Here is a 23,144-nt window from a genome sequence, read left to right as displayed (position 1 = left end):
GTGTTTTACCTCCTTCATAGTAAAACATATTTCTTTGTGTTTAGATGGGATTTCACGTATTTCACTTTGCACCTTCTCACTGGGCACCACCGGGAAGAGTTTGGCTCCCTTGTCTTCACTCCCTCCCATCAGATTTTTATGCATATTGATGAGATTCCCCCTGAGCTTTCTCTTCACAAGACTGAACGTTCCCAGCAATCCCAACCTTTCCTTGTAGGAGAGATGCTCCAATCCCTTCATCACCTTCATGGCCTTTCACTGGAGTAACATCAGTAGCTCCATACCTTTCTTGTGCAGGTGAGCCCAGAACTTAACACAGGTCTCCAGGTGTGGCCTCGCCAGTACTGAGAGGAAGGATGACCTCCTTCCACTTGCTGGCAACAGACATCCCTTTAGATATAACTCCTTCACACTATGGCCAAGTGATCGGGAACCCTCCTGTGTACATGTACTAACAACTCCCCAGACATTTATGGGCTGACACCAAATTTTACTGCATTTTCTAAATTATCCTCAGTCCAAACCTTTTCATTGCCTTGGCCAACTCTTCAGCCAAATGTGCTGCTCCTATGGCTAGGGGCTGTTGTAGTCCTCCTGCCCAACCAGGAGCAACTCTGTGCCCTGTAGAACTGGTACCCAATACAGCTCCTCAGCACAAACTACAAGATCACTCTAAAGGTGATCTCACAGTGACTTAGCTCCATGTCAGGCAATGTGAATCCTCCTCACCAAACCTAGGTGGTCCCAAGTTAGAGCAGTTTGGGAAGCTAAGCCTTGACTTGCTCTGCCTTATGCATAGTGACAGTCTGTGCTTTTGCATTTGGCAAAAACGTAAGAAAAGACATTTGATGGGGAAGGGATGACAGCTACCTCCCCCATGGAGAAACTGCAAGTGTTTACCTTTGATATCTGCTATGTGAGGTTCCTATGGACACTGTATGCTGCTACAGAGTGGTTGGGAAAGTTCAGATGTATACTGACCTAGCTCCTCAGATTCACCTGAGAAGTGCATTGTTTGCCCTTGCCCAGCCAATTCTCCTCCATTGCTATCACATCACTCCTCTATGTCTTCCAGAGGTAGATTGGGTTAGTGCTCCACAAACTGGACCTGTTGGTGATCCTGTTGTGATTCAGAATCTATAACTGGTGGAGGTGCACAAAATTAGTGTCATCCTCCATCTTGGTCAAGCTGTGCCCTCATAGCTGGAGTCAGGTGGACAGAACTTTTTCTTGCCTGTACCCTTGCCTGTACAGTGTGCAGGTCCTGGCCTGCTGTTGTGTATCTATGTCTGTGTCACTGATTACATTTGGCTGAATCAGGCTGGAAGCTGGGCACCAGAATGGCTGCATAGATTAGACAGGTATTGTGCATGCTCTGGTACCACATCAATATCCTTTCCCCCTACCCTTGCAGCCCTGCCCAGCCTCCAGAATAAGCATTTGGATTTCTTTTGATCACACCTAAATTTGGGTTTTTGAGTGGGTCTCGAGTCTTGTTCTGGAGTGTGGTGGAACTACAGCTTGCTCTGTTCTACAGCTCAATCCCTACATCTTTGCACCTGAGCACTGACAACAACTTTTATGCAGGGTAAGAAGTCCAGCACCAACATGCTGGTGCCGCTGACTCCCAATACCACCAGCAGTTCTTAAGAGCTTTTCTCTGCCCAGCTTTCTCAAAGCATCAAGAGCCGTGAAGCCCACCAGGCTGCCGCGGCGTCTCCTTGCCCGACCCCAAGAGCTGACGCGCCCTGTGGCGCACTCCCAAGCGCGTTCTGGCCAAGAAAGGCACACCGGCTGTACCGGCCGCGGGCCAGCCGCCCCCGCCGCAACCCCTTAACGTCCCCCGCTGCCCTCTGAAGGGACGATCCCAGCGCACACCGCGCGGCCCCTCGGGACCTCCTCCACGTTGCTTCGCGCGTCGGCCCGGCCCGGCCGCAGCTCCGCCGGGCGCCAGGTGGCGCCGCAGTGCGGGCGGCGGTGGCGGAAGGAGGAGGGAGGGAACGCGAGGTCGGTGCGGAGCCATGGCGCTCCGCGGCGAGCTGTGGACAGAGCTACCCGCAGAGAAGCGCATCTTCTGTTCCGTGCTGCTCTTCTCCTGGGCCGTCTATCTCTGGGAGGCCTTCCTGGCGCACCGGCAGGTCGGCGGGTGCTCCGGCGGCGGCAGGCTTCACCTGGGTAGAGGCTTGGCCGCAGCTCGGCCTGGCTTGGCCTCAGCCGCGGGGGCAGCGGGCGGGAGGGCGAGCAGAGCAGCTCTGCCGGGGGTCGGCGTCCGCCTGGGGAAAGCTCGGCCCTGTCTCGGCCGAGGTAGTGGGGCAAGGGCGAGGCGCTGCTGCCCGTGGCCTGCCGGGCGGAGCTCGTTCTCCGCGTGCAGTCACCGGTGAGGGGTGGAAGGGGTTCGTCGTGTCCGTCTGTGCGGCCCGCGTGGTAGGTTCCAGAGACAGGCGGCAATGTTAACGACACTGGATGGAGAGCGCGGACCAGCCTCACGTGCTGCCGCTGTCTGCTCGTTCTTGCCCTTGCTCTGGAGCCCGGCTGGTCTTTTCCAAATGAACTGTGTTTGCTCGAATGATCGAAGGCACTGTGTCCTGCTTGTTCCAGAAACGTGATGGGACGCTCACTATCACATTGCTGTGTTATGTGAATTCATAGAAAGACTTAACAAGTGCAGGAGCATTGGAGTAGGGCTGGCTAGCAGCCAAACACCCACTCAGCTGCTCATGCCTCCTCCCAGGGCAGGGGCAAGAACAGGAAAAGCAAAATTAGAAAACTGAGGTCAGAGTACAGACAGTTTAATAAGTGAAGAAAAAAAAAAAAAGAGCAACAAGTCCTGCAAATGCCATTGCTCACCACCTCCCACAAGTAGGCTGATGTTCAGCCAGTCTTCAAGCAACAGCTACCTTGGATTTCAAGCCCTTCCCAACTTCTTCTTCCTCCATCAATTTTTATTGCTGAGCATGATGTTATATGGTATGGAATATCCATTTGTCCTTTCTGAGTTCTCTTCCAGTTTCTTGCCCACTCTGGCATCCATGCTGCAGGGTGGTGGGTAGAGAGATAGTGATGCTGTGCAAATACAAAGTACAGTGCCATAAGAGTGTGTTTTTCTTCTGCTGTGCAGAAAGTTGACTCTATCTTAGCCAGACCCATCAGCGAGGGAGAATGTTGCTGGGAGGGGAGGAAGCAATGCTGCTTACACTTGTGAGCCGTTAGATTCAGCTGAGCTGTCAGTAACACTACAGTCCAATACTTTAGTCAAAGGAATAGTGCATTTTGAAGTGACAGAGGGTAGGAGCTTTTCCTCTAAAAAAGGAATAAAAACATTCAAACAAGATAAGACAGTGAATAATGACTTTTAGACTTCTGAAATTTGCAAGTTGCTTTTTCTTCTATAGCTCCTCATTTATGCAGCCAAACTATAGGTGTGGTTTCTGGTTTCATGGAGGATCTGGTATTTAGTTTGAAACTCTGCTTAGTAATAATCATGGCACGGTAAGTCTTATACTGTGGAAAAGCTACTTTGTATGATCTTTATGTAGTAAGTATTTATGTTATAAAGAAATAAGTAAGAAAGCAACTCAGCTTCTGATTGTAAGAATTACGCTTTTCTTTTTAATTTAGAACTTGTAGAAAATGAGAATTTAGGAATATTTGTTGTCTTTTGCGGGGCAGGGTTAATAGCATTTTTTGTTGTGGTGGTGTTTTTTTTCCCTGTCTGTGGTGGCTGATGGGTACTTGCTGTGTGTAACTTTTCTCTCCTTTAAAAAAAAAAAAATGTAGTTTTTAAGTTTCTTTTTCAATTTTTCAGAGACGAGTGTATAGAACAACAACACATGTACCATGGGAACTAGGACAGATCATGGATTCAGAAACATTTGAAAAATCTCGTCTGTATCAGCTGGACAAAAGTACTTTCAGCTTTTGGTCAGGCTTGTATTCGGAGGTTGAGGGCACTGTAAGTACTTGAGCTACTCTAGCATTCATATGATACTTTTCATGCAGTTAAACTGTGAAATACTTTGATTTTTAGCGATCCTATGCAGCAGCACTTGGCACAGTGGCATGTCCTGTTAAACTGAAATTTGGAAGACTTAAGATTCTGTGTTTCTTGTTTGTGGCGTATTGGTTTTATAAAAAGAAGAAATTATTTAGACAGCACGTAATTACGCTATGCAGTGCTGAGTACTGCCCAAATACAGCATACATTGTTATGTATTAGTGTCATGTCTGGCCTATTATGCTTTCCAAATAATTAAGGAGTATTAGAATTATTTTCAGCTGTTACAAATACAGATATTTTTCTGTGTTTGAAGGGAAAGGGAGGCAGCTACTTTCATTTTAAAATAAATTTTAAGTAGTACATAGAAAAAAAATGAGAAGAGGAAGAGTACCAGTAGATTCTTCTTGACTATACAGATGTTACGCTTGGCAAGTAATGTTCAAAAATATGAAAAAATAGAGCTGAGAGTTAAAACAAAGTGTCTATATATATGATATGCAAACAGTTGTAGAAGAAACTTTTTCTGACTTAACAGCTGAAATATATTGGTCGTTAGTAGCATGACTGGGTCAGAAATGAATCTTGAATTTCCTGGCATTGGCAAGAATATAATTACTATGTATTATCTACCACAGTAGTGAACTTAAGAATAAAAAGGTCCATTTATAAAAGATAATGAAAATAGCTCCGTAAAACCATATAAATCATGTAACAAGAGTAAGAGGACTGGGAGCACTGGTGGACAAAAATGAGACATGAGCCAGCAGCGCAGAAAGCCAATCAAATTCTGGGCTGCATCAAAAGAAGCATGGCCAGCAGGTTGAGGGCTTGTGTCCTATCACTTGTCACCTAAGAAAAGAGACTGAGACACACCTCACTGCAGCTTCCTTTCAGGTAGTTGTACAGAGTGTTGAGGTCTTCCCTGCGGCCTGAGTACAGGGGGACAGTCACTTCTGTAGTCCTGCTGGTCACACAGTTTCTGATGCAGGCCAGGATGCCATTGGCCTTCTTGGCCACCTGGGCACACTGCTGGCTCGGGTTCAGCTGGCTGTTGATCAACAGTCCCTGGTCTTTTTCTGCTGGGCAGCTTTCCAGCCACATTTCCCCAAGCCTGTACTGCTGCATGGGGTTGTTATGATCCAAATGCAGCACCTGACATTTAGTGTTCTTGAAGGCCATACAGCTGCACATTGGCCCAGCCTATGCAGATCCCTCTGCAGAGCCTTCCTACCCTTGAGCAGAACAACATTCCCACTCAGCTTGGTGTCATCTGCAAATTTACTTAGGGTGCACTTGATCCCCTTATTGAGGTTGTTTATGTTAAAAAAAAAAAAAAAAAAGTTAAACAAAACTTTTAAAAACACTGTTTTTTGGTGTCTATTACAGTTCTCTGCTTTTTATGTTGCAGTAAGACCAATGAACAAAAATCAAGGAACAAAAAACAGAAGATGGGAGGTAAAGCTCCCAGCTAATCAATCGAGCACTGTCCTAAATAGAGCAGGTTTCAGTAAGCTGAGATACAATCCGTATATTCTACTAGTATCTTCATTTTATTTCATCTTCTGAATAAGAAGTTAATGTTCCCGGTGGGGTTTGGTGGGTTGTGGTCTTGGCATTCTGAATCCCAGAGCCTGAGTTCGGGATCAGAGTGTGCTGTCCCAGGAGGGTTGGTAATGGACCTGCAAGCTATTTGCTGTCTTTATTCTGAATGCCTTTCTGTCAGTAGGTGTATTTTAACATTGGTAGGCAACTAGGCACCACACAGGCCAGCTCACTCCACACCCCCCTCCACCTCCCATCTGGCAGGGAGGAAGGAAATCAAAAGGGCAAGCATTAGAAAATTCATGGGTTGAGATAAGGACATTTTATTAAGAAAGAAAGAAATGAAGAAAAAAACACCACAGCCGAAGGAAAACAAAACACAAGGAATACATAATGCAATTGCTCACTAACAGCCATCTAATGCCTTTCCAGTCCCCAAATAATGTTAGCCCCCTCCCCCAGCCAAATCCCCCATTTTATTGTTCAGTATTTTCACTAGAAATCCAAAAACATAGCATCATATCAGCTACTATGACAAAAGTTAACTCTCTAACATCCAAACCAGCACAGTAAGGAATTCATGCAAGGTTGTTCCAGAACAGTCAAGTTGCTGAATCTTGGCATGCCCTTCATAAAGAGGGCATTTTTGTGTATTATACAACTGCAGGGCAAATGAATTTTAAGATCTTCTGAAAAATACATTTGGTCTGAGACAATATAGCAGCAAAATCTGTAGTTAATAGGCTTGTATATATATTAACATTTCACCGGCAAAACAAAAAAAAAACAACTGATCTCTACTTCAGTAGAGTAAAAAAGAACCATTGCAATCTATTCCAGGCATTGTTTATGCAGTGTTATGTGTGTGTGTATTTGGGAGGGAGGGTGTCAAAAACTTAATCATAAAACAGTTCTGATTCATCCTTAAAAGCTGTTTATTTTGCTAACATTTTAGACGGATGGGATGACGTCCTGCTTCATATTGCTTCTGTGGTGTTTTTTTTTTTTGTTTTTTTTTTTCCCCCAAAGATGATTCTGATCTGTGGTGGAATTCCTTTTCTCTGGGATCTCTCTGGTCAGATTTCCGGTCGCGCTGGGTTTGGACCAGAATATGAGGTAAGCAATCTTTAAATGCCAGAGAAAATGTGTGGTCCCTAGAAGAAAGATAGGGGTTCTTTTTTACTCTTCTTCAAAAATTTGGCAGAAGGTGCAAAATATAGCTTGTTAGATTTAAAAGCTATTGCTTTTCAGACAGTCAGCCTCTGTTTTGTTCAAAAGTCAATGGTATATTGGAGGAGGACAAGGAGTCTTTCTAACCAGGTTTAATGAGTAGTTGTGACCTCTGTAATCTCCAGCTGCTTCGTAAGACATACAAGATGAGAGGCTATTCTAGATGTGTCCTGAAGTCAAGAAATACTGAACAATACTTAGTGATAAACTAACACTGTAGTGATAAAATGAACATAGGTGAACATACACTCTCTTATATGTACTATGTGCTAAGGACAGGAAGAACTGTTTTTACAGTTCAGCTTTATCTACTGCTTAATACAATTTCAAAGTTTTCAAGCATCAAACAAATCCTTTATGAAAATAGTGTGCTTTGGTTTAATGGAGGGTATTTCTATAATCAATAATCTGATAATTGCAAATGTGATTTCTGTAAATTTATCTAGCTTTAACTTCTAACCAGTTTCAGTTAAACCACTGGTGTAAAATCCATTCTGACAGCAAGAATGTTAGTGTCAGTACAGGTCGGTAAATATTAGGTCTCTCTTTGTTTTTAGATTATTCAGTCACTGGTATTCCTGCTGCTTGCAACACTCTTCAGTGCATTGACCGGTCTCCCCTGGAGTTTATATAACACATTTGTCATAGAAGAAAAACATGGCTTCAATCAACAGGTATCATAGACAACGTGTATGCTGACTTAATGCCTTTGATAGGTTTGGTAGGTTAGATGGATTGGCATGTCCACATCTGTGCCAAAGATTGTTATTTTTAGGAACATTTTTACATGCTCTACATAAAAATAAGAGCAATGACAGTTCATGACTGTTGCAGATGTCCTGTGCCACATCCATAATGTCTTTGAGTGAGGCTGTGCCCCTCAGCAGCTTTCTAGCAAAAAGAAGTTTCTGTTATAGCAGCGGAACTAAGAACATTTCATACCTCAGCTGTTCATTCTTGGATGGATCATTCTTTGCTCTTCATATGCTCTTCCTGAGAAGCCTGGGTTGCTGCTCAATAGGGGTACTTCTGAACACTGTACAGGTGAAACAAAAATAAGAAATTATTTTCCTCTTCATCTCACTCATTGATTTATTGATTTAGCCTTTATTAAATTAGAAAATCTGACTCTTTGCACTTCTGTTAGTTACTCACTTTCAGCACTGGCTTTCTTGACTTTCTCATCAACTTAGTTTAACCTGTTTCAGTATCAGTTTCCCACGGGAACAGCCTTTCTTAATGGGAGAGAAACTTCAGTGTGGATGCATAGTACTAGAGTACTGTGTTCAGCTGTGGGATCCCCAAAACAAGAGGGACGTGGACCTATTAGAACCAGTCCAGAGGAGGGCCACGAAGATGATCAAAGAGACCATTACTGTGAAGACAGGCTGAGAGAGCTGGGGTTGTTCAGTCTGGAGAAGAGAAGACTCTGGGGAGACCTTACAGTAGCCTTTCATTACATAATGGGAGCCTACAGGAAAGATGGGGAGGTACTCTGCTAGGGAGTGTAGTGATAGGGCAACGGTTTAAACTAAAAAAGGGTAGATTTAGATTAGATATTCAGAAGAAATTCTTTACTCACAGAATGGTGAGGCACTGGAACAGGTTGCCCAGAGAGGCTGTGGCTGCCCCATCCCTGGAGGTGTTCAAGGCCAGGTTGGATGAGGCCCTGGGCAACCTGATCTGGTGGGTGGCATCCCTGCCCATGGCAGGGGGGTTGGAATCTTTGAGGTTCCTTCCAACTGAAGCCATTCCATGATTCTGTTATAGGCAAAAATGTTTCCCTTTCACCAGCCTTGGTATGTGTCAGCACCTCATGAGGACATGCTGCTAGCTAGGGCTGCCTAGGGAAGTTTTTTATTTTCCTTGGTTGTCAACAGGTCTTGCTACTTTTTATCCGGATTAGATGTATAGGTGGGGAAATTGTGGAAGAGCTGCACGCAGAGGTAAGCATGCAGGTAGGCTAACTTCCTGCCCCTGTAAAGGGAGGAAGGAATGTTCCCATGTTTGCAGAACATGAGTCAATCATTTTTTTCTTCAGGTAAATACTTAACTAGAATATTTATTTAATACATTTATTTTCTCTCTGCCACTCTGTTCTTTAATCCCTAGAAACTGTAAATGCTGACAGTGTCCTAATTTTTGCAGTATGTTTGTATCCAGGTCTAGCCCTAGACGTATTTTTGACATTCAGAATCCTTGAATCCAAAGACATCTTTGATTGTCTCTCATGTTAATCCTGTGTAGTTGCATCAGACCTACTCTTTGATTATTTTTCCTACTGTAGTGGGGAGTAAGTTCCATCTTGGTGACAGAACTGGAAGTTCTTTGTGTCGAGGACATAAAAGTCCTAAGACTCAGTACTGGAACGTGTAAAGCACTAGAGTTAGAGCAAACTGACAACGCAGCTGATGGGCAGAGAGCTTGACTTGAATATGTATAAACACTTTAAGATGCAGCGTGAGCTCAGAGCACTGATCAAGCCTTTCTTCTGTGCAGAAGTTGAGTGTCAAAAGCTAAACTTAGCAGCTCAGGTTTCTCCAAAACTGTCTTGAGACAGCTTGCAGAAGCCATGTAGTTTCTATGTATCCTTTAATGAGAGTGAGAATGATTGAGCTGTCTGCCTAATGTCTTTGTTTCTCCATAACGGTTCTCATGCCAAGAACTGAAGGCTGAGTCCAGCTCCAGTCCAATTTGAGACTCCAATAATGTTAAATCTCTGCATTTCATTTTATACTAATGGGTTAGGCCCTTCCGTGAATGAGCTAAATTCACAACTGATTCCTGGAATTTATTTAAATGATTTTCAAAGGATTTTCAGGCAGACTCTTTTTTCCGTGGTAGTGACTTTCTGAAAATAACGATTTCTCTTGAGGTCACATATGCCTTAGAAAGCTGAGAAGTGGGGTAAAGACAGAAGACACCATGCAATTTTATAGCTCTGTTCCTCCTAGATCATGGCACTGGCATTAAAAAAGAATTAAAATGAAAACTTGAGCTTAATTGTATTTTCAGATGGTGGTCCTAATGTCTTCATCCAGTAATACTTAATGTTTCGTCAAGTCCAGTGGAACCACTGCTAGCAGCATGATTCTGTTAAGAGTTCTTCCTTGTGACTGTTTAAGTGACTGTTTCTTCAGCCATTTACTAAGCTCAAAAAATGAAAAAGCTATACAACAGGCCTCTTTCCAGCTGAGCTGAGGAAAAAAATACATGGGAGTGCATGGATGTATGTACATTGTTTTTTCTCTCTCATGGCTTGTGCCAGTTCAAGAGTCTCAGTCAAACAGAAACAACTTTTCTTTTGTCCAGGACAAAGCTTGCACAGATCTTTCATGCTTTTCCTTACAGTTTTCCTGTGGTGCTTTTCAGGAAAGAAGCACTGCTTAGTGTAACCAAGGCACACGTGCTTTTCTAATTACAGAATGGTTTTGCTGAACGGGTTCATGTATACAGGCAAAAAACAGTATTGTCTGGAATGCTCCATTTGTGTGGACACATTTCTGTACAATTGTATTATTGCTGAAACTGATAATTGCTTAGCAAGAGTATATCATCAAATTGCTCACTGTGTGACCACAGTGAATATGTGTACATAAACCCACAAATTTATATTACTCTGTCTGATTTGTGTTTATTACAGTCACGGAAGTCAGAGGCATCTATACAAACTCTTTCCCTAATCGTTATTTTTTTATTTAAACCTGTTTTACCAGTATGCTTTTTTCTTTCCAGACAAGAGTTCCATATGTTTAACACAGTATGGGCTTTTTAACACAACCTTGTCAGAAAGGATCTTTACATAATAAACCCCTCACTTCTGTGCCTTGCAGATAGCTGTAAGTACTGAAGTAACAATTCCTGAAAGAGCTAGTTGGGTGTCTAATCATGTTGCAAAATCACTAGATCAGTTTGATTCAAGTACGGGTCTTTGAAACATCCATTAAACATCCATCCTAATAAAGTTATGCTAATTTTAGAAGCTGAGACGGCTACAGGAATAGTAACTACATACCAGTGGAAGCTAACTTGGAGTGAAATGACCAGTTTAAACCTAAAAGTCTTCAGTAGGACTTTTGTCCACTTTTCAGTTAAGACAATCAGCTTGGTAGCTGCTGAAGGTTGAGATTGAGGCAACTGTTCAAAGACAAAATATTTTACAATAGTTTTGTTTCTTTCAGTTTACTACTTCTATAAAATCCCATGATACCTGGAATATTCGTTGCTAAAGGAATTAAGGGACAGATAAGCTTACATTTTTCTTTCTTCCTTTAGTTAAAGATATACATGCAATAAAGTAAGTGGGTCAGATCTTACTAATGAAGCATGCATCCACATGGGCCTCAAGTCTGGGTGGGTGTACAGACCTACAGCTATCTGGAGTGGAGCTGAAAAGGGTCTTCAGCCTTTTCTTACTGACTCTACTTTCCTTAGCGTGCACTGTTATTGCTACTTCATTATTTTGTGATTTGTCTTACTTTGTCTATGCTTCCAGTGAAGGAATCAGTTCATTAACAAATATCACCTGTTAATATTTGTATTGTAAATATCACTGATATCCTTTCTTTACAGACACTGGGATTTTTTTTTAAGGATGCCATCAAGAAATTTATCGTGACTCAGTGTATTCTGTTGCCAGTGACATCCCTTCTGCTTTATATTATTAAAATAGGGGGTGACTACTTCTTCATCTATGCCTGGCTCTTCACATTAGTTGTTTCCTTGGTGAGTAAAAGAGTGTGTGGGTTGCTTCCAAATGCTAGATAGTTGCATGGCTCAGTATGCTGAGCTAAGTCTAGACACTCACAAGTCTAAACCTTGGGAGTTTTAGTGTCTGTAATGTTTAACACTTCATGGTATTCTCAGTGGACCTGTTCAGAAATAATAACTTGTATTAACTAACCACATTAATTTGATATCTTATATTTTATCTATTACACTGGAGTGTTTTAATCAGTTCAAAAATAAACATTCAAAAAAACATGGAATGCTGGAATTAAAATGCTGTATGGTGATAGATTTTCCTTTTTCTTAACTATAGAAAGGAAACCAAGACAACTAAAATTGGTTTGACAAGACTAGGCAAAAAATGTGCTTTGGGCACATTTATAAAGTTTCATGTATTTCCATTAGGTGTCTCTTCTAGTTAACCAAACACCAATTCTCAGTTGTATTGCTTTGTATTGAGACAAGTATTGATTTTTCCCTTTCTGGTTCAGCTCATGTAGCTTATTTTATATACTGAATTGGTAACTGACATTTTTAGGTCTTTTTTTAGAAGGATATTTTTGTATATATTGTAAAGATGTGATGTTTTTTATTTTTTATATACTTAGTGCTCTACTGTCATTTTTGTCTCGATATACTACCATTGCTCACCCAAAGAAGAAATTAGAGAACTAGTGTTGTACATTTTCATTTATTTTTAAATTAAAAGAATACCGTAACACCTTAAAAACTGTAAGAATTACTAGATTACATTCATGTAATAAAGTGTGTCATGTTAGCCTAACAATAAAATTGTTTCAATCCCAGATTCTTGCGTCAGGTTCAGAATTTCTGGTTGATCTGGGTAGTATCTTCAAGAAGTCTTCTAGGAAAACCTGGCTAGGAAATCACGATTGTTATTTTTCTTAAGCTTCTTTTTTTGTGATTTATATTAGGTAGTTATGTGTCTTTTGTTTTGTTTTTTCTTCGTCTCACCACTGCTTTTAGATACAGCTTCTATATCTTTCTCCGACTTCTTTCAATTTGTCAGCTTGTGTTCTAAAGCACGTGTATTGACTGGCCACATTTAGTGTAGCTAAAAATCCACTAAATTTTTAGCTACAAAAAATAGCTAGTGAATGCTTTAAGTCTTTAGATTTAACAGCATTAAAGACTTTCTTTTTCATATATGGATTAAGCTGAAATTTTGAAAGAACTGATAATTTCAGGACTGGAAGAAGGTAATCCCTGGAAAATGTATAGATACTTCAGAAACTGTGAAAACAGAGCCACCCTATCTTTTACTCAGCAAATGCTAGAAAATATGTGTTTTGTCAGAGAACTACAGGTATCTGTACTGAAAAAAAAGGTAGCAAGACGGAGTGGCTCACTTTTTTTTTTTTTTTCTTTCTTTCTGGGACTAATTGCATGCCCCAGCAATTGGTGCTTTGCAGGTGTCTTGCAGTGTCACTGTAGCTTTACAGGGTGTTGATCATGGTTTCCCACCTTAGTGGGATTTTGAACAGTCTTTGACATACAAAATAAGTGTAGCAGCTGTTAAGAGTTACTCTTTAGAGTTCACTTTAGGGAGAAAAGTTCCGGTTGTAATCACGTTCCATAACATCGTAATTATGGTCAGTTGCATCCTTCTTCCAGTGTATAATTCTTGCTGATACCAAGGGATTACACAAAGATCAGAGATGAAAATTTATGATTAGTACACCCGCATTTTAAATGGCCTGAGACACTTGTATGGACAGAAATAGTTGATTTCTGCTCTATAAAATATGTTCCAACAATTGCTGCAAATCATCTGCAGTTTTAAACTCTTATTTTAACAGTTACAGTAACAAAAATAGGTTTTGTTTTTTAAGTTTTGTCTTATTCAAGCAGATAAGCGTGTCCATATAAGTCAGTTTCCTTAATTTCAGATATATTCTTACTTTTCAATAGTCTGGATTCTTTTCAAAAGTCAACATATATGTTTTCAATGTGAAGAAAAAAACTGTTTATTTCTGTTTCCTTCTCATGCCTTGTTCCTTTTTACTAACCAAAATTAAAACTTATTCCCAGTTCAGTCCTTTTTCTTTTAAATAAATAAATAAATAGTTTTGTGTAGGTCAAGAGTGTGAAGGAAGGAAGTTCAGCTTTTCTTTCCATCAGAGTGTTATTCCACTCCTGGCTTTCTCATTTGGGCTGCTTCTGGTGCAATTTTGAAGAGGTGCAAGTGCATCATAGTGAGGTTTGGGGATATGGCTGTTAATCACTTTGTAACACAGACATCAGTCTGTTCCTTAGCCCTGTGCACAACTGGAAAAAGGGGAAGAAAACAGGACAAGAAATCTCTCGCCTGTTCTAGACCATGGCTTTGCAAATTAACAGGAGTTTGAAGAAGCAGAACTACCTCTTGGTTTGGTGGGCTCTGCTGCTCATTAGGAAACACTTGAGAACTTTCCAGTGCTGGTGAAGTAGGTGAAAGTGACAGCCTGTCGTTGATAAGGTCACTGCTGCCAGCTATTGTAGTGGCTTTTTTTCTGTGGTTTGAGGAACTCTCAGAGCAAAAGCACTGTTTTTAGTAATTTTGCTGAGGACTGTTTGGAGACCAACCTGCCCCCACCTCCATCTTGCTGTTGAATTGCTGATTGTCAACAGTCTAAGTCATTTTCTTTATAGATGGGATGACCCATGGAAAGCCTTGCTTTGCTATAGATCACAGTTCATACAGGATTCAGTTTATGAAGGCGTGTTTTTCTGAACTGTGCTCTCCCTGTCCCCTTTAAGCCATGCCTCAGTTAGTACTAAACACATTTGTATGTTCTTTTTTTTTTTTAATGTCCATATGTGTTTGCAGGTGCTTGTTACAATCTATGCAGACTACATTGCACCTTTATTTGATAAATTCATTCCACTTCCTGAGGGAGAGCTCAAGCAACAAATTGAAACAATGGCAAAGAACATTGACTTCCCATTGACTAAGGTGTATGTTGTTGAAGGTGAGATTTTTTGAATAAAGAGTCTTTGTAACTTTAAACTTGTGGATTTTTAGCTCTGATTGTGAATGTTATAGCAGGGGAGTTGTTTATGTTCCACAGCTATTGTGTTACTTGCCAAAGTCTGTGCTCTATTCCTTTTTTCTTTTTTTTTTTTTTTGACTTTGGGTGAGAAAAATGAAGCTTGAATATACAGCCTTAACTGAGGATGTCCTTAACAGCCATTGCCATGGCATGTGCTGTGACATAGCGCAGTCAGAAATGGAAGCAGCTAATAAGTTTCCAATTCTAGAACTTAAGGCAGAAGGATTTTTTTTAACTTTTCTAGTCTTTTTTCAGTATTAATTGTGTTACAATGTCCTTAGTGAAGTACTTGAAAAAGGTATGAATGTTAAAAACACCTATTCCTCTTTAGAGTGTTCACGTGGACAGCTGATTATGGTGTGATTGAATAAACCCAGCCCTTCTACTTGAGATTGTCACTTTTTCACTTTGGAGTAGTAAATTATGCATCCTCTTTTCTTAGCTTGTGGAATATAACATGGAGCATGCCAGCTACCTTGTCGTTTCCTCTCCAATTCTATCTTCATGGAGAATTTTACTCTTTAATGTTTCCACTGCTACTCATTTTGCTCCCTTTTGTATGTGATTTCAGGGACTTTCGCCAATTTAGTTTCTGTTTTGCCTCACCTGTGAGGATAGAACATGTTTCTAATGCCTTGGTGAAAGCAACTTGAAATGGAATAAAGAGCTGAAATGGTAGAATTTTACTGCAGTGGTAGAATTTTGCTTTAAAAGAGAGAAGATAATGAAGTTTTTTTTCTAGCCTGGAGGTTGTGGCTTTTAAAACTTTGGGATGGCTAAATACAGCCACTACTCTACTTCAGTGCAGCCAGAAAAATCTACTGTTGATATACTTGGGACCCAAGAAATTTAAACTTTTAAACTTTATGGTGAAAGCCCTGTGAGCGAATTCTTAGTACACTGGCACCTCTGTGTTGTATCACTGCATTAGCTTCTTCAGCATGCCTGCATTTAGTGGCAATGATTTGCAGTGGAGAGAGGCTGCCAAATCCATATTTTCTTTTCCTGGCATCCTTCAGGCTGTTGAGCCAACAACCAACCCTGCTGACGTGGGGGGACTGATACGTGAACATCTTTTTGCCAGTGTTCTGCTGCACTCTGCCTTGGCTCTTGCCACTCCAGAACTAACTTCTTAGTAACATGCAACAAAAACCTTACATTTCATGGTTTGTTCCGCAACAAGCAGATGATAAGGTTCATTCTCTATAAATGCTTTGGTAAAGGTTGAAGCTTCTTACAATAGACAGAGGGGACAACACTACCTAGTGGCTGGTCATCAGATTTTCTTGCTGAGAAGGGACTGGATGCTGAGGCTTCATACTCTGACCAGCCTCTTCCTCTGTTGGTTTGTCTTGGTTTGGTGCTGAAATTACTGTCACCACAACATGAGTTGGCTTGCAATGGAACAATGGATATTTTGTGCTCTGAGGAGTTCGTGTGGCTTATGCATGTACTGTGAGAGTCCGCCTTCAGCTGAAGTGCTTTATCTTTTGTTGGAAAAAACAGACAGATTTCACCTCTTCTCTCACAGAGACCTTGTTCAGTCCTTGCATTGCAACAGCTCCTGTCTATAGGCAAAATTAGGTAAATCTAACAGTTATTTTGATCTGGACAGTTTTGTTTTTGTTTTTTAAATGAATTCAACAGTTTATTCTGCGGAAAGGCTAAAGTATATCAATAGTAGAAAGAATCCATGAGTCCACCATTCAGGTGACCTAGATGAAAGTAACTGCAAAAATTTGCCTATTTCAAATATAATAATTTTAAGGGCCTTGCATAGTTAAGCTGCAGTGCACAGACTTATTCAGATCAAGGTCTCTAATGTAAATTTTTACTTACCAGGTTCTAAGCGTTCTTCTCATAGCAATGCTTACTTCTATGGATTCTTCAAGAATAAGCGGATAGTGCTGTTTGACACTCTCCTAGAAGATTATTCTGCACTGAACAAAGAGCCAGCAGAAGGTGAAGAGGGTGAGAATGAAGAGACAAAGTCTAAAACAAAAGTGAGTTTGTCTGTTCTATTCTGTTCTGGCTTTATTTTTCACTGTTATTTACATTAACTTCTTGGTGGGATTATCCCTTGTGTTTTCTGAATGTATTTTAAAGGTCCTAAATGAAATGCTAAAACACAAACCAAATAATTCCATCACCAAAGCTCAAGGATATTGAGCTGCCGTTAAATGGAATTTCTGGGGTTGTTAGTGAGTAGGTGCAGAAAACATCAAAGAAACCTCAGAAGTCCATGGGAGCTTTAGCTTTTTGTTTTACTGCATGTAACAAATATGTCTTCCCTGTGATTGATCAAATGAGGAACCTGTTCAGGTTTTTAGATTATGTTCCTTCTCTTGGGACTGCCACACCTAAGCTTCCCTTTGAATTGAATGCTTTTGACTATCAGTACATCATTTATGTGCCTTTTGTTGCAGGCAAGAATTTTGGTGCAAGGTGCGCATGTGTGTACGTACACAGATTACATGTGGACCCTTCCCCATCCTGGTCAAGAACAGGATGATAGCCTTTCATTGTCCTTTGTATTATTGTGCAACTGCACATCTTCTGTACAGCTTTTGTGGTTTCAGGAGAGTTTTGGGGATGGATAGAATTGGCAGGATATTTCCAAAGAACCTGAAAGAGTAATTCTGAGAAGAATGAATTGCCTTACTCAGCCTAGGTGTAGGTCTATGTATTGATTTTTAAGAGGAGGTGATTCTGAACTCACCTTCCCATCTTTCCTGATGATATTTTTAAAGCATATCATAGCATTTGTTGCAGATGATGGGAGTGTTGTCATTCAGTAATACCTTGGGAGGAAGGCTACATTCTGAGTATTGAAGGAAGTAGAGGGAGGACTTCACTCTGCTTTTGATTCTGCTTTAAGAGGTTGTGGCTCTGAATGTCAGCTTTCATTGTAATGCCTTTTCCTGAGTAAATAAACAATTAGATCAAGGGATGGCACGGGAGAGTTTGGAGGCAAGTTTTCTAGTATTGTTCAGGTCTGTATGGGAATGTCTGTATGCATAGAAATAAGAGATCACCATCTCTTGGTAGAAGATTGTTGAACTTGCAAGTTTACTTTTTGTAAATATCTTCTCGAAGAAATCTCAATAAGAAGTTGGATGTGTGTATCTGCCAGTAGAAGGGACGAGCCTGCCCTTGGGAAACTTCCTGACGTAGGAAGACAAATTAATAAATAAGAAATTGATTCAGTTGTGTTCAGTTCAACTTCCTTATTCCCTCAGAATAAGAAGCAAGGATGTAAAAATGAAGAAGTTCTGGCTGTCCTTGGTCATGAATTGGGTCACTGGAAACTAGGTCACACTGTCAAAAACATTATCATCAGTCAGGTAAGTTATGATATTGTTGGTTTTCATAGAGCATTCTGTAATTATTGTTTCCAATTGCTTGCTTCCAGATTTGTAAGTGTACAGTGAGCATGCAGTAGCCCTTCTGTCCCCACCTTGCCCCATCTGGCTAGTAGGGAGCATGAGCCATGAGTCTGAGAATAGGTATTTTCCTCCCTTCTTGGAGGGGTACGAAGGAATGTGATTGTGGATTATGAAATCTGACCCAGAATCATAGAATCATAGAATATCCTGAGTTGGAAGGGACCCTTAAGGATCATCAAGTCCAACTCTTGACACCGCACAGGTCTACCCAAGTTCAGACCATGTGACTAAGTGCACAGTCCAATCTCTTCTTAAATTCAGTCAGGCTCGGTGCAGTGACCACTTCCCTGGGGAGCCTGTTCCAGTGTGCAACCACTCTCTCTGTGAAGAACCCCTTCCTGATGTCCAGCCTAAACTTCCCCTGCCTCAGCTTAACCCCGTTCCCACGGGTCCTGTCGCTGGTGTTAATGGAGAAAAGGTCTCCTGCCTCTCGACACCCCCTTACGAGGAAGTTGTAGACTGCGATGAGGTCTCCCCTCAGCCTCCTCTTCTCCAGGCTGAACAGGCCCAGTGCCCTCAGCCGTTCCTCGTACGTCTTCCCCTCCAGGCCTTTCACCATCTTCGTAGCCCTCCTCTGGACACTCTCCAACAGTTTCATGTCCTTTTTATACTGTGGTGCCCAGAACTGCACACAGTACTTGAGGTGAGGCCGCACCAGCGCAGAGTAGAGCGGGACAATCACCTCCCTTGACCTACTAGCGATGCCGTGCTTGATGCACCCCAGGACACGGTTGGCCCTCCTGGCTGCCAGGGCACACTGCCGGCTCATATTCAACTTGTTGTCTACCACGACCCCCAGATCCCTCTCTTCTAGGCTGCTCTCCAGCGTCTCATCGCCCAGTCTGTACGTGCAGCCAGGGTTTCCCCGTCCCAGGTGCAGGACCCGGCACTTGCTCTTATTGAACTTCATGCAGTTGGCGATCGCCCAGCTCTCCAACCCATCCAGGTCCCTCTGCAAGGCCTTTCCACCCTCATTCGAGTCCACAGCTCCTCCAAGTTTGGTGTCATCAGCAAACTTGCTCAAAATGCCTTCTATTCCTACATCCAGATCGTTTATAAAAATATTGAAAAGTACCGGCCCTAAAATGGAGCCTTGAGGGACCCCACTGGTGACCGCCCGCCAGCCTGACGCAGCCCCATTCACCATAACCCTTTGGGCCCTGCCCGTTAGCCAATTGCTCACCCATCGTATGATGTTTTTATTTAGCTGTATGCTGGACATTTTGTCCAGTAGGATCCTATGGGAAACCGTGTCAAAAGCCTTGCTGAAGTCCAAAAAAATCACATCAGCTGGTTTCCCTTGGTCTACCATACGGGTGATCTTATCATAAAAGGAAATCAGGTTAGTTAGGCAGGACCTACCCTTCACAAACCCATGCTGGCTGGGACCAATGACTGCTTTGTCCCCCAGGTGCGCCTCAATACGTTCGAGAACCATCTTCTCCATGATTTTACCAGGCACTGATGTGAGACTGACAGGCCTGTAATTGCTAGGGTCTTCTTTCTGACCCTTCTTGAAAATCGGCACAACATTTGCCAGCTTCCAGTCTACCGAGGGTAGACTGGAAGTCTACCCTCGGATAGAGAGTAGAACTGGAAGTTCAGAAATACCCTCTCTACAGAGGGTATTTCTGAACTTATTTATATTGTTTTCTTCTACCTTTTGCATTAGTTGTTGGTAAATATGTTATTGTGCATATATTATAATAGGTATATATATGTATGTAATATATATTATATATAATTTTATTTATTATATGTTACTGTGTGTAACCCCATTTGCAAGAATCCTTTGGGCCCGCCGCATCAGCCAATTGTTCACCCATCTTATTGTGCTTTTATCTAACTGTATTCTGGTCATTTTGTCCAGGAGGATACTGTGAGAGACAGTAGCAAAAGCTTTACTGAAATGCAGACAGATAGTATCAGCTGGCTTCCTTTGGTCATCTAAATGGGTGATCTTTTTGTAGAAGAAAATTACGTTTGTTAAATATGACCTTTCCTTTCTGAACCCATGTTTGCTCTGACCAATGACTGCATTGTCCTTTAGGTGTTTTTCAGTAACTCCAGAATAATCTCCATAATTTTACCAGGCACTTAAGTGAGACTTACAGGCCTGTAATTGCCAAGTTCTTCTTTCTTGCCCTTCTTGAAAATTGGGATCACTCTTGCCAGCCTCCAGTTAACTGTGACCGCTCCAGATTCTCAAGATCATTGAAAAATAATAGAGAGAGATCCCGTGATGACATCAACCAGCTCTCTGGCTACTCTAGGATGAATCCCATCAATGCACATAATCTATACCTATCCAGGTGGAGCAGCAAATCCCACACAAGTTTGAGGTTGACTGGGAGTTTATCATTCCAGTAGTCACAGTCCTCCAACTTGGGGTCCCACAGCCCGTCACTGATGTTGAAAACAGAGGCAAAAATGCATTAAACATCTCTGGTTTATCTATGTGTCCCTGTTTGTTAGGTGACTGTCCCCATCAAGGGCATGTTTGCTCTGGTCCTCCTTTTCCTGTTAACGTACTTTAAAAAGCCTTTTTTATTGTTCTCCATACTGCTGGCCAGCTGCAACTCTAATTGAGCCTTGGCCGCATTAATTCTCTCCCTGTAAATGTAAGCAGCATTGCTTTAGTCCTCACATGTCACCTGACCTTGCTTCCAGCAACCATACAATTTCTTCTTCCACCTAAGTTCTTGAAGAAAATCACTGCTCAGCCAGTCTGGCCTTCTGCCCCTCCTTGCTTGCCCCTCCAGCATTTTGTTTTTGCCTGTTTTAGATACTATTATTTCACAGTAATAGGTAAACTTCCAGAAATTTTCACAAATTCTTCTTCAACGTTTTTTGTACTTTGTGTTGACTGTTTTCTGTCACAAATGTCCCTCTTCTTTCTGTTCTGTCTGTTGAAAAACAAGCATTATTCTGCCACATTTCACATTACTCCAAAAAGATTAAACAGCCACTTGAATGGATTGAAAAGGTACTAATAAAATTCTCTATAAAACATAATAAGGCATGGTAGTGCCCCTTGCCTCTGAAAGGCCAGCCAAGCAATGTGCAAATATGGTTAGATAGAAGCATGGGTTGTTTCCAGGAACAGAAATGTGACACAGCAAACGGTAGGTAATGCTTTGAAGAAGGGTTTTGGACACACATTGTTTGTTTTTAAATGTTTTAGAACCTATGCTTAATTCCAAGGAAATGGGTTGTCTCTTCTATTCCTCCCTTGTGTATCTTGTCTTGCCTTTTCATTTCCCTTTGCTACTTAAAACTTGTTCTTAGCACACTGACAGAAAATAATTAGAAAATCAGAGAATGTTTTAGGTTGGAAGGAACCTCTGGAGGCCTTCTGGGCCTTGAGCAGGTTGTCCAGGACCAGAAGAAATTATGGTTTTTTTATTGCATGCACATACTGGAAATTGGTAAAGGTTAGCTGTTTGTTCTTCTTCATATATGAGTTCTAAAGTAATCTATTTGGATTTCTTGTTTGCTTTTTTTTTTTTTTTTTTTTAACCCCTGGGGAGTTTCTATGCAAATCTGTGACATTTTAGGCCATATGTATGACTTGGATGAAAACCCCATCTTAATCAAGAGTGTTGTTTCCTTTCTCTAGATGAACTCCTTCCTGTGTTTCTTCTTGTTTGCTGTGTTAATTGGTCGAAAAGAGCTCTTTGCTGCATTTGGTTTCTATGAGACTCAGCCTACCCTGATAGGCTTGATGATTATTTTCCAGTTCATTTTTTCACCTTACAATGAGGTAAATTGTTCAATTTGTCTTTGAGACATGGGTGCTGAAGTATCATTCTATTTAAACTATGATTTTATTTTGACTTTATTATTATTTTGGAGAAGAGATTGAAGTTTCTATGGGCTCTATCTGTTATCTACATTTAATAAGTAGAATTTGTGCTCTGTGTCAGAAGACTCCTTGTTTCAGATGTGGCCTGTATAAATCTTAATGAGATCATTCCTCAGTCACAGTAATGTGTGTGGGATGAGGAAAGGAAGATACTGTAGTGGGCATTTACTAATATTGTAAATAAAATGTGGATGGTTGAATTTTTAGATAATTATTAATATACTTCTCTCTTCACAGATTCTCTCTTTCTGCTTGACTGTACTAAGTCGACGATTTGAGTTTCAAGCAGATGCATTTGCCAAGGAACTTGGGAAGGCTAAAGACCTATATTCTGCTTTGATCAAACTAAACAAAGATAATTTAGGATTCCCTGTTTCTGACTGGATCTTCTCAATGTGGCATTATTCCCATCCACCACTTTTAGAAAGACTTCAAGCTTTGAAAGATACAAAGCAAGAGTGACAGGAATCACTGTTAGTTCAAAGACAGTGCTTCCATCTCAGAGGCAAAGTTCAGAGTTGCTTTTTAAATTCTTCTTAAAAATGGATCGCTCCATCTGAGTGTGATATTAACAGCGCAACAAATCTGAGAATTCTGAAACAGGTATTTAATTATAAATTACTTTTTTAAACAAAAAAACTGTGGTACTTAATTTAGAAAAACATACTGGGTGAAGACCAAGACACCTTTCCCTCAAAACACTGGCTTTTATCTCCATATCATAGTATAGACTTGTAAGAGAAGACAAAATAATACTTCAAAGCACCTGTTTCTTCAGTTGAACATTGGTTTTGATCCTTTTCTCATTCTCAGTGTTCTGTGAACCTTCCCTTCCCATTCTCAGCCTTTATTCACAGTGAAGAAATACTGAGTGACTTGGTTTCTTTCATCATAACTGTATTAGCCTGTCACTGTTGGTGTTTAAAAAAACGTTTAATGCAAGTACAGGCCTTTCTGCTGGATTCCAGTTCATGTCTGTTGTAATTGAAAATGCTACTTAATAAAGCCTCCTTTTTCAGAAATGTGGGAATAAGGAAATGTACCATGGCTTCCTTGAAAATTACTATTAGTCTGTATTCTGTAGCATTATAGTGATATTTTTCTCTTCTGCTCCACTGTGCTTCTGGGGATGTGGAAGAATGTTATGGAGAATCCAGACAGGACCCATGGAAGGACTCAGGAAAAAAGCTGCTAATTTATAGAATCATAGAATGACTTGGGTTGGAAGGGACCTTAAAGATCATCTAGTTCCAACCCCCCTCCCCTGCCATGGGCATAATTCT

General features: G+C 41.2%; 1 protein-coding gene across 1 annotated transcript; it reads left to right on the top strand.

Annotated features, from left to right (window-relative positions):
* Positions 1–1,885: 1,885 nt before the first annotated feature.
* On the top strand, positions 1,886–22,903 carry ZMPSTE24 (zinc metallopeptidase STE24). Its single transcript, XM_005029037.5, has 10 exons — positions 1,886–2,138; positions 3,806–3,952; positions 6,569–6,655; positions 7,327–7,443; positions 11,342–11,494; positions 14,328–14,469; positions 16,393–16,553; positions 17,790–17,894; positions 21,616–21,759; positions 22,099–22,903. The coding sequence occupies exons 1-10, from the start codon at positions 2,022–2,024 to the stop codon at positions 22,321–22,323; spliced, it is 1,398 nt and encodes a 465-aa protein (XP_005029094.1). The 5' UTR covers positions 1,886–2,021; the 3' UTR covers positions 22,324–22,903.
* The last annotated feature ends 241 nt before the right edge of the window (positions 22,904–23,144 follow it).

This window comes from Anas platyrhynchos, chromosome 24 (assembly GCF_047663525.1).
Source record: "Anas platyrhynchos isolate ZD024472 breed Pekin duck chromosome 24, IASCAAS_PekinDuck_T2T, whole genome shotgun sequence".
In the NCBI taxonomy this organism is placed as follows: Eukaryota; Metazoa; Chordata; class Aves; order Anseriformes; family Anatidae; genus Anas; species Anas platyrhynchos.
Note: the sequence above shows the minus strand (reverse complement) of the source record. Positions and strands in the feature narration are given on the sequence as shown.